This window comes from Anoplolepis gracilipes, chromosome 11 (genome assembly GCF_047496725.1).
Source record: "Anoplolepis gracilipes chromosome 11, ASM4749672v1, whole genome shotgun sequence".
NCBI lineage: Eukaryota > Metazoa > Arthropoda > Insecta > Hymenoptera > Formicidae > Anoplolepis > Anoplolepis gracilipes.
Window position 1 is genome coordinate 768,033 of NC_132980.1, and position 10,627 is coordinate 778,659.

At 32.2% G+C, this 10,627-nt stretch overlaps 3 protein-coding genes across 5 annotated transcripts; 2 read left to right on the forward strand and 1 right to left on the reverse strand.

The window, feature by feature from the left end:
* Nucleotides 1-24: 24 nt before the first annotated feature.
* Nucleotides 25-1,324, reverse strand: LOC140670803 (coiled-coil domain-containing protein 12). The gene is made up of 3 exons (XM_072901578.1): nucleotides 858-1,324; nucleotides 628-766; nucleotides 25-305 (listed from the first exon to the last, which is right to left on the reverse strand). The coding sequence occupies exons 1-3, from the start codon at nucleotides 983-985 to the stop codon at nucleotides 129-131; spliced, it is 444 nt and encodes a 147-aa protein (XP_072757679.1). The 5' UTR covers nucleotides 986-1,324; the 3' UTR covers nucleotides 25-128.
* A 1,401-nt stretch (nucleotides 1,325-2,725) lies between these two features.
* Ebo (exportin ellipsoid body open) lies at nucleotides 2,726-8,877 on the forward strand. Of its 3 annotated transcripts, XM_072902791.1 has the most exons (18): nucleotides 2,726-2,905; nucleotides 3,030-3,043; nucleotides 3,240-3,443; nucleotides 3,517-3,708; nucleotides 3,816-3,975; nucleotides 4,067-4,323; nucleotides 4,400-4,566; nucleotides 4,638-4,944; nucleotides 5,043-5,135; nucleotides 5,224-5,392; nucleotides 5,461-5,599; nucleotides 5,715-6,073; nucleotides 6,174-6,501; nucleotides 6,793-6,990; nucleotides 7,072-7,350; nucleotides 7,450-7,615; nucleotides 7,705-8,123; nucleotides 8,559-8,877. In XM_072902791.1, exons 1-17 carry the CDS (start codon nucleotides 2,890-2,892, stop codon nucleotides 7,780-7,782), a joined length of 3,126 nt encoding a protein of 1,041 aa, XP_072758892.1. In that variant the 5' UTR covers nucleotides 2,726-2,889; the 3' UTR covers nucleotides 7,783-8,123; nucleotides 8,559-8,877. The 3 variants fall into 3 exon arrangements, with proteins under 3 accessions (XP_072758892.1, XP_072758893.1, XP_072758894.1); XM_072902792.1 differs by lacking the exon at nucleotides 8,559-8,877 and having other exon boundaries at nucleotides 3,030-3,057; nucleotides 7,705-8,049; XM_072902793.1 differs by lacking the exons at nucleotides 2,726-2,905; nucleotides 3,030-3,043; nucleotides 8,559-8,877 and adding an exon at nucleotides 3,077-3,161 and having other exon boundaries at nucleotides 7,705-8,049.
* On the forward strand, nucleotides 8,726-10,589 carry LOC140671475 (glutathione S-transferase theta-3). The gene is made up of 5 exons (XM_072902797.1): nucleotides 8,726-8,877; nucleotides 9,456-9,682; nucleotides 9,759-9,909; nucleotides 10,002-10,182; nucleotides 10,277-10,589. The coding sequence occupies exons 2-5, from the start codon at nucleotides 9,483-9,485 to the stop codon at nucleotides 10,432-10,434; spliced, it is 690 nt and encodes a 229-aa protein (XP_072758898.1). The 5' UTR covers nucleotides 8,726-8,877; nucleotides 9,456-9,482; the 3' UTR covers nucleotides 10,435-10,589.
* The last annotated feature ends 38 nt before the right edge of the window (nucleotides 10,590-10,627 follow it).

Below are 10,627 nucleotides of genomic sequence, written 5' to 3' on the forward strand. Positions count from 1 at the left end.
TAACATATAAGAAATAATAAGGAATTATGAGTAAAGAATATTATTGATCATATTACATGCTACATAAAAAAAGAGAGTGTATAATTTATTACAAAATATATTTCTTACAATTAGTGATACTAGTGTTTCTAGTCTTCATTAATCTCATTTACATAAACTGCTAGATCTTGTTGGCCTTGTTTGAGACGCGCCCTTACTTCTTCCGCTATCGCTTTTTGTGTTCTCCTCTCTAATATCTCTAATTTTTTAGCTATATCTCGCTTTAAATCCCAATCAGGTTTTCTCGGTGCTAAATTACTGATATCCTAAACAAATTTTTAAAAATCGCGTTTCTATGCATAAAAAATTGCAGACAACTATGGTATAGTCATGAAAGATTAAACTTAGGATGTATATATATATATATATATATATATATATATATATATATATATATATATATAGAATATTCAAACAAACCACTTTTTATCTATGGATTGTTTATTCTGTCTATATAATATTAAATATAATTTGGATGTGATTTTTGCTCAACAAAAACTATAGAGATTAAGTCATTAATTTTATATAGATATAAGAGATTTGAAAAAAAAAAGTAAATATAAGAATAAACTTTAGCATATGACTTACAAGTTCCTCGATAACCACTTTGCTGCTCGCAGCATCCAACTGTTCACGAACCACAGCTTCTACATCTCCAGGTTTCGCATCCTCTAACATATTATTCTTCAAATTTTCATCTTGCGGTTTGTAACTTCGAAATTTCGGCCTAAACGTACGAGATTTTAAACAATTTTACAATTTCCGATTTCATTGAAGTTTAGAGATGAAAATCATTCATTTTGAAACAAGAGGTTTACTTTGGTAATATTTCGTCCGTGTCTTTCCTATTTTCAATACTTTCTTCATTCTTCCTTTTGAGCGCCTGAAGTCGTTCTTTCCTTTTCAGAGCCTCCTCTTCCAATGAACCAATTTTCTCCTCTGACATTTTTTCCGCTCCGGTCAACTCCAATTAAATTAATTAACGATTAATTTATCAATGTAGTACCTACAATACTACAGTATTTGGTTATAAGTTGTTCAATGCATGGGAAGATTAGGTTAGAAATGACGAATTATAAAGTTAAAGACTGCTTGTTGACAATTAAATGCCAGTCAAATTAATCGCCGGTTAGGTTAATCGGAGTTTTATCAAAGAGATTCTTAACCTCGAAATTACAGTAGAGTATCCATCCGTATTACGAAACTGTCAAATCTGTCAACTCCAACTTTATTTATTATGAAAACAGACGGGGAAACAGGCGTGAGCTTGAAAGGTTAGGTTAGGTTACGTCATAAAACACATGCGTTCAGCATACAGACTTCTATATAATACTAGACTGCTAACTCCCTAGATTTTGCTTATATGTATAGGCTGCGTTCGTTTTGGGCGCTCACTGTAAGCGTCATTTTATCTCTGTTACTCATTATATGTCAAAAAGAGATAGAATGACGCTTAAGCCGTGATTACACTATAGATTGCGGGTTCGGTTGTGGTTGGGGTTACTGTTGGACATTGGGAACCAACCAATCACAGCAAAGCAACCTTTGCTATGATTGGTTGGTTCCCAATGTCCAACAGTAACCCCACCGCAATCGAACCCGCAACCTATAGTGTAATCACGGCTATAGGGCGCGTTCGAGGAGATACTATTAAGGCTGCAGCACACACTTTTGTATAATGCATTATGTATATGCATAAGGAATTCGATTGGTTGAATTCCTTATGCATGTGCTTATAGACAAATCAGTTTTCTTATGCATTTGTATTATGCGTTATGAAAAAGTGTGTGCTGTGGCCTTTAGCGCTAACAGTGTTGTTCTGTCTTTGTTATTCATTAAAAGTTGAACAAAGATAGAACGACGCTGTTAGCGCTAATAGCGTCTCTCCAAACGCGCTCTAAGGTAACCCTTTCTGCACATGCGCTGACATGTGCCGACGCCATTATGATCAGTACATGTACTTCTAACCTGCTTTCGGTCTTTAATTCTTGTCAGAACACATGTCGTGTGAGTAAAAAAAGTAAGAAATATAAATATTAAATTATGGGATGCAAATGTGCAGTTATTTTATATCTTTTATATAAGCTTATGTTTATTTATATTAATCTAGTCTATCACCCTTAGGGCCAATTTCACCATTGTCGGTTACCTCTAACCTTAGGTTAAACTATATCTTCGTCTCTTTTTTTTAAACTTATCTGAAAAAGACAAAGATATAGTTTAACCTGTAGTTAGAGTTAACCGGCGATGGTGAAATTGGCCCTTAGTATGTATGTACATGCGTGCAACACGCGCCTTCACAGCGCATGCGCAGAAAGGGATACCATATATACTTGTTTATACATAAAATTAGAGCTGCCTTATACATAAGGAGTTAGCAGTCTAGTATTATATAGAAGTCTGTGGTTCAGCAAAACAGCTGTTTAATTGTCGTCTTGTCAACATTCGAGTTGATTTGTTGTTCCAAGAGTGAGAACCAATCACGTTCGATTGTGTTGCTAACTGACGTTACTATTCACTAAAAATCCCTAGAAATTTTTCTAGATACTTTAGTCACTATCCCCCCCAAAAAATCCTAGTGAAATGATTTTTGGAAAAAATTCTGAATTTGGCGACACTGATTAAATGGCACACGGAGAGACATGACATACCTTTCTTGATTGTCGTTTTCACCGCCAGAGTTCATTTTAATAAATATATCAGTTATCAATGGTCTTGACAATTTTAATTATTATGGCGTGAAGTGTAAAGTTGAATCTATCTTGTCCAATCGGTGCAAGTTTAAATTGTAGAAAAAGAAAGAGAAACGATTTTGATTGACGGACTGATCTCAATTAGTCACAATTTAAAATGAAGAGTTTGTCAAGTGAAGAGAAATCTTAAATCTTTTTCCTTTTATATATATATATATATATATTTATATTGCATTTATAGCGATATATATATAATATATATAATATATATATATATATAAAATACTCTTTCCACAGAGGCTATCATCATGGTAAAGAAATTGTGGTACTTTTCTTCTTTTTTTTTTTTTCTATCCGCGCGTCAAAATCCATCTATTGCTGTCGAGATCTGACAAAGTCTGCACATTTTAACGTTTTATATCTCTTCGTGTAAAATTCGTTTTATATGCATATATAAGTGAAAAGAATTTTTAGCAAAAATATACTTAAAATAGATTTAACTTTTAGGACGACGATGTAGCCGCTCTGCAAAATCTAGAAGAGCTCATGACGGAGTTTTTCTCTCCGGAAACAACCAACGAAAGAAAACGTACGATCGAACATAGTTTTCAAGAATTTGCCGCACAGATTGATTCCTGGAAACCATGTTTGCATTTCTTGTCTTCTACGAGCAATCATTATGTCAGTATGTTTGCTCTGTCCACTCTGGAGGTAATTGTATAATAATATTTATTGTATGTAACATTGTATGATTTTCTCTGATAATCTGTAAATTATTTGACAGACGACTATAGGAAGACGATGGCCCATTCTGCCATGGGAGGATAGGGCTCTCACGAGATCTACTTTGTATACATTATCATTAGAGAGAGATGTAGCGCCCTTTGTAAGAAATAAAGTAGTGAAATTAGTAGTGGATATAGCAAGACATGACTGGCCACATTTTTATCCTGATTTTTACTCCAACATTTTACAGGTTTGTATAAACAAAATGGTTTTTCTTTCTTTTTATAGCTGCTTTATAAGTAATGGATTTGATTGTGTAATATTTATTTTAAATAATGTCTCATTTTTTTATCACAGCTATTAGATCACAAACATACAAGATTGTTGGGACTTGTATATTTGAGAACAGCTTCGGAAGAATTAGCCACACCGAGGGAAGATCTGCCAATGCATAGAAAAAGCGAGCTGTTTAGATTATTGAGTTCACAAGTGCCTCTGACTTTGGATACACTTACAGGTATAATTGTTGAAATCTAGAGTGTATGAGTTACAGCATTGTATATGATTTTATAATCTTTTCTTTTTTTTTTTTTTCTTCGTTGTATTAGTCCTTCTAAAAGAGACTACAAAATTGCAAAGCCGTTCTGGAACTGTGACACCTCCCCCATCACCTACCAGTGGACAAAGTCTCGCACCTGCGCGTACAGTATTAGATGTCGAGGGATTAGCGACAGGCACCAGTGAAGTTTGTACAGCTACTCTTGAAGTTTTAGCGCATCTATTTAGTTGGATAGATCTATCAAGCAATATTTCTACTAATTTATTGGAAGCTATTTTTTCTTGTGCTAAATATTATGATGCAATGGTAAGATTTTACTTCAACACAATTAGGATATGCGTGAACAGGAAGAAAAATAGTAAATTTATCTACATTTTGGTAGAATGGCAAACAAATAGAAATGGCTGTTCAAGCTTTGACAACGATTAATGAGCTTTTATATAGACCGCTCTGCTCGCCTGACGCGGCTGACACGTTATTATTGGAAATATTTCAAAATGGTGTTGGTTTATTCCAATTAATGGAACGCTTAGATTCTATAGAGGAGAGGTATGTGCACTTTTAGAAGGAATTTAGTGATGTTTTTAACATAAAATGTAAGATAAAATGTGTTCTTTCAGTTATATGGAGAAAATGACAGAGTTTTTACAATTATTTGTAACGAATCATCTGAAGAGGATGGAATCGAGCTCAAAATTTCCTGTAAATACGTTATTAGAGGTACTATGTCATCACACATTTCAACAAGCCTCTACCGTGAACGGTTATTTACGTTGTTTAGACGTTTGGACTACACTTTTGGAGAGTACTCAGTCGCGATATTCTGCCGTTGCATTAGCCCTTGCCGAACGGATCTTGCAAAAAATGAGTTTTAAACTTAACGCTCGGGTATTAAGGGATCTTGATACGGAAAGTTTAGATGAGAATGTAAGTGTAAACCTGTATAATTCGTACAAATATAATTTAGAGATTAGAGAGATAATATCATCAAGTGCTTTATTAAATCTTACAATTTTTATTTGCAGGAAGAGACAGAGTGGCAGCATTTTCTGAGATGCAATGTAGAATGTTTAGCAAAAATCGCCGACATCTCGCCTGTTCCAGTATTTACACTATTGGTAATTTATCATTGTAATATATCTGTGTCTCTTATATGCGTATTTTTATATATAACAATATTATTAATATTGGATGTGTTTTTTTCAGTATCGTTCATGGAGAGAAGGATTAATTGTTTTCGGAGAATTAGGCGCTGCTGTCGCCAATGGCCAAGTTATTTTACTAAATGATGCAGAGGCATCAAATGTACACGTCCACTTGAGAGATCTTGCATCGACTACACAAGCTTTAACCAGACTATATTCGCTTTTCATTGGTAATTTATTGCAAACAATTTTATTAATTTCTGTTTAGCACGAATAACATAATTATTTGTATCGATAGGAGATCAAACCAATATTGATCAAGCATTAGCTGAGGAAGTTGTATTGCAAACTCTAGACGCATGTATATTTGCAAGAGATAATCAATTATATAAAGCGGCACTTCAACCAGCTGCCATCGTAATAGATCTTATAGAAGTGTAAGTTTTTAATTTCATATATAATTTTTTTTTAATTAAATATATACAACAGCGACTAATAATATATTAAAATCATATAAAGGCACTCGTTATATATCTTTATTTGTATTGTTAGACATTCACAGCTTTTGGCTTCTCTTCAAGCGTGGTGTCATTGGATAGTCAGGAAACCGGAAAAGACAAAGGAGACACTATGTCAACGTTGCATCGATTCGTGTATTTGGGCAACGACATATACTGCGCCCTGTGATCATTCACCTCCTGTAAATCTTGTCCATTCCGCCGTTCACGTTTTTCAAAGTATCACCGCCATTTTGAAACCAATCCTATGGGACCAACCAATTTTTAGGAATTTAATATCTACGGGCACGTACCCGTACTTGAAGCCAGATACAATCAAAGTTCTGCGCAGAGCATTGATAAATGGAATTATATTACCACCCGGTGATGCAGCGATAAGGCAAAGATTATTGGGTGAGCTGCCAGACTGTAAAGTCTACACCTATCGATATAAAATGGTTATTATATATTTTTGTTTTTATGAAAAGATATATAAAAGAAAAATCTCATTTAGATACTATGATATTGGCCTTGTCTGCACCTCTGGGTATGCAAGGACAACCAGTGCCTTTAGAATCGACAATTTCGATAACGATAATGCCGCTGACTCAACTATTAGAAGATTGCGCGTCCTCGTCTACGACTATAAAAAAAATGTTACACTCGTGTTTGGAATCGATTATAAATAGAACATTAGAGTTATTGTCATATGTGATAAGATGTCAGATCATATGTGAAGTGTTACTCGGCTTTCTACACTCGGCATTTTCAGTATTACAACAACAATTAGGTCCCGAGTTTATGCAAAATGCGGTTCAAGGCATGCTTCAACTTTACACCAGGTTTGTACAAGGTATTACATTACAGAGAAGGAGAATTTAAATCAAGATGTAATAATAGATTGCATTATCCAAAATCGTAATATTTAAAAAAAAAATACCTTTTATTTTCCTTATTTTAATAAATAATTTATTTTTATTTATCAAAATTTTTTTTCAAAGTGTTTTTGGAATTAAAAATTTAGCTACTTTTTTTATAAACAGATGAAAAAACTATTATAATCAATAATGCAGTAGGATTTTAAAGAGTCTTAATAGATTTTTTTTTAACAATATTAATGGCTTCATTTGCAGGGAAAATATTTCTGCCGGTCCTGCATTGGATCAGCTGCTGGAAATTTTGATACTCGTCGTATCAGCACCTAGCAATGCATTCAAGGCATTTGTCCCTTCTGTAACAAGCCTGTGTTTAGGTCAAGTATGGCCTGCAATTGGAAGCAGCCTAAGTGCTCATCCGGATACAACGCTAGTTTTATTGAAGCTCTTTCATAGGTAATAACATTAGTAGCTTATATTTTTATTTTTGTCTTAAAAGTCAAACTTTTTGCAAAAAAGAAAATTATCAAATTTTAGTATTCTTATGCATCGCTGGCAATATTTTTATAATACTTCGGTATTGCGGACTCTTGGGCATCCCGATGAAGATGAACCAGTCGAACATAAAGAAGAATTAGTGGCAATTTTAGAGGCATTTGGGCAAGCTCTACTTCAGTCGGATGTCAATATATTCCGACAGAGTTTGCAGAGTCTCGAGCAATTAAATATCAGGTGGCGACTTTATCAACGAGTCATATTCAAGGTTCATCTTCTCGAGAGGTTTTTAATGGCATTGTTCACAGTTTTATTTCAACAGTAGGTGTTATATATCTACCCATGCATTTTTTATTAGTAAGAATATATTTGCATTTATACTCTTATAAAATTTATTTATAATACATTTAATTTGTACAGGTCTCATAACTTGCTAGCGGACGAAATAGCTGCCGCTATTCACAGTCTAGCATCTGTAAATATAGGGTGGTTCTTTGGCCATTTTCTGCCAACGTTCTTAGCAACTTGCGAAGGCGTAGACGATATGCAGAGAGCTACGTTGTTGGGAAACTTTGATAAATCCACAGTGCGTTTAATCTTCACCATTTTCTAAATATAAGAGTTTAAATGTAATAAGAATACCAAATCATTTAAAACAATTTTTTCCTTTTTAAGGATCAACCAACTCTGACGAGATCAGTTCTTCAACTTATTTCGGATTTAAGATGTTACCAATTGTGCAGACCGGGCTGAAATGCGAATATTTAGGAGGAAATTTGCAATTTGAAATTATCCCATAAGACTTTTATGGTGGCATTTAAACGAAATCAGCATTTTTACCAAATCTCTTCTGTATACGAGTGCCTCTAGATATAGATACAAAAGACATTAACCATGATGAAACGAAAAAAGACAAAAGATCTTTTGTAAACATTTACTGTCCTGTGTATCACTGCCATATTATCCTTTTGTGATGTTGTAAATGCCATTATATTACGAGTAAAACATATGTCTTTCTTACATCTTATATGTCTATAACCAGTTATATTTTTCAGATTTTCTTTTTATATCAGCTCTGCTATTTTTTTATGGAGGTATGTAGTTTTAATATACATATTGGTAAAAATTGTGGCAAAAAATAGTACTATATATATATATTTACTGCAGAGATTATGAATAAATTGTTAATAACCTGCTATTTGTTGAATTTAGCAGTGCTTAAAGTTTTTTAATTAAAAATGTTTTTATACTTAATATATGTTTTACTATTTTAAGAGACATCACAATTTAGATATAGCATCTTTTTAATGTTAGAAGTAATAATAAACTTTGTGACGTAAGTTTTTGTTGATTTTTCAATATCATTTTTTTATTTGAACAAAATTCTATAACAGGTTTTTATACCTAGCGTCCATTACTTTTTTTTTTTTCAAAATTATTGTAACGTCTGCCATTCTTTCATCATTACATATATATTTATCATTAGTTAGATTCAGATAAATTATCTATCATTTTTGTTTCAAATATAGAATTTTTACGACTGTATAATAAATGGATTATAGTGGCACATAAAGTGCACACAATTAATTATAGCGATTATCACTTTATAGTAGTAAAATATACTTACACAGTATAAGTTATACTGTGATACTTACATATAAAATAGTCACGTGGTCGACGGTCGAAAGGTCATTGCCGTCATTGCACGGTCTTCGGATAAAGTTAGGATAACTCATCGCTGCCGATACATTCCCTCTTTAGTTTCTTTCCTCTTTGCCGTGGATCTGTCCCTGTTTGCAGATTTAAAAAACTGTGCTTTCTTCAAAACTTGTTACAGTTGTATCGTTCGTAAGTATATAAATATGTATAAAGTCAATGTACACACACACATTATTATCCTTCTCTAATCGAGATAAAAAAATTCCATATTTTTAAAACATCTAATATATTATTCGCTTTTAATATTTTGCAAAGTCATGTTAGTTCAGACAGGCAAGTTTGTCGACAACCGATTTTGTATATAATTCATATTAAAATTATAAAAAGAATATGCTATATTTTTTTTATAGAGTATACCATATTTTATATTAAATAATATATTTGTTGATTATTATATTAATTATATATATGTATAATAGATGCGTTTGGGGAGACACTATTAGCGCTAACAACGTCGTTCTATCATCTGTTCAACTTTTAATGAGTAACAAAGATAGAATGTGACGCTGTTAGCGCTAATAGTGTCTCCCCGAACGCGCCCAATGTGTAGTGTGTGTGTGTCTATATACATATATTTATACATACATACACACAAATACATATATGCATATATTTATATTCATAACAATAATTATATTCAAATTAGAAAAGAGTAAATGTGTATTTTTATTTAATTAAAAAAATTTTTGTTTTTATTCTTTCTCTAGAAAAAAGTATTAGTTTTTTGCACAAATATGACATTAAAATTATATTATGATTTACTCTCGCAACCGTCAAGAGCACTATACATATTTTTCAAAATATGTGACATACCATTTGAGAAAAAGATTGTAAACTTGAAAAATCTCGAACAATATACTCCAGAGTTTGAACAGATTAATCCATTCAAGAAGGTTCCTGTGATCGAGCATGATGGCTTTAAACTTTCTGAAAGGTATTACTTTTTTTTTTCAAAAAATAAATATTTTTGTTTTAATTGCACTAATCATCTTTAATATTATTCTTTATAGTATAGGGATTATACGATACGTATGTAGAGAATTTAAGGTGGCTGATCACTGGTATCCATCTGATTCAAAACATCAAGCAAAAGTTGATGAATATCTCGAATGGCAACATCTCAATACAAGACTTCATTGCGCATCATATTTCTTAACAAAGGTAATTATCATTTTCATATACAGTCTTTATATGTCTGTTACATAAAAGTGTATCTACAGATTCTTTTTATTTTTCTATTCTTTATATTATAGTTTCTTAATCCACTTATGCAAAACAGACCAGCAAAGCCAGAAAAAGTAGCTGAATTTGAAAGTCGTATGAGTAATTGTCTTGATATTATTGATAATATATGGCTAAAAGATACGCAGTTCTTAGTTGGAAACACAATTAGTGTGGCTGACATAGTCTGTGCTTGCGAATTGGAGCAAATACGTAAGTTATATAAATTTTTGCTTTCCTAGGCATTATAAGGTACTGTATCTTGATTATATACATAATTTAATAACAAAAAAAACTTTTTTTTTAGGTCTGGCCGGTTACGATCCGAGAAAGGGGAGAGTACTTCTGGCTGCTTGGATGGAAAAAGTTATTGAAGCAACGAGTCCATATTATCAAGAAGCTCATAAATTTTTAAATAAACTTGCTGAAGGCAACCCACCTCAAAACTTCAATTTTAAGCTTTAATTTTAAAAATAATACTTTTATATATATCGTTTGTTTTAATTGATATGTTAATATTTCTAATACTTTGCATGATGTAATATATTTTTAAAGTTTTGATAGTTTTATGATATTTTTTGAATAAATATTAAGATTTATATGTGCTAAGGAATAAGTAATTTATGTCACTTGTTAATTTTACATCCGTTTATTTGCA

Bases quoted from the DNA above. Each gene is read 5' to 3' on its own strand.
- Ebo (XM_072902791.1), top strand. The intron at 4,324-4,399 runs GTAAGATTTTAC...ACATTTTGGTAG, and splicing joins CTAAATATTATGATGCAATG to AATGGCAAACAAATAGAAAT. The intron at 6,502-6,792 runs GTTTGTACAAGG...CTTCATTTGCAG, and splicing joins ATGCTTCAACTTTACACCAG to GGAAAATATTTCTGCCGGTC.
- LOC140671475 (XM_072902797.1), top strand. From the start codon at position 9,483: ATGACATTAAAATTATATTATGATTTACTCTCGCAACCGTCAAGAGCA. The intron at 9,683-9,758 runs GTATTACTTTTT...TATTCTTTATAG, and splicing joins GGCTTTAAACTTTCTGAAAG to TATAGGGATTATACGATACG. The intron at 10,183-10,276 runs GTAAGTTATATA...CTTTTTTTTTAG, and splicing joins TTGCGAATTGGAGCAAATAC to GTCTGGCCGGTTACGATCCG.
- LOC140670803 (XM_072901578.1), bottom strand. From the start codon at position 985: ATGTCAGAGGAGAAAATTGGTTCATTGGAAGAGGAGGCTCTGAAAAGG. The intron at 767-857 runs GTAAACCTCTTG...TCGTACGTTTAG, and splicing joins ACGGACGAAATATTACCAAA to GCCGAAATTTCGAAGTTACA. The intron at 306-627 runs GTAAGTCATATG...AAATTTGTTTAG, and splicing joins AAGTGGTTATCGAGGAACTT to GATATCAGTAATTTAGCACC.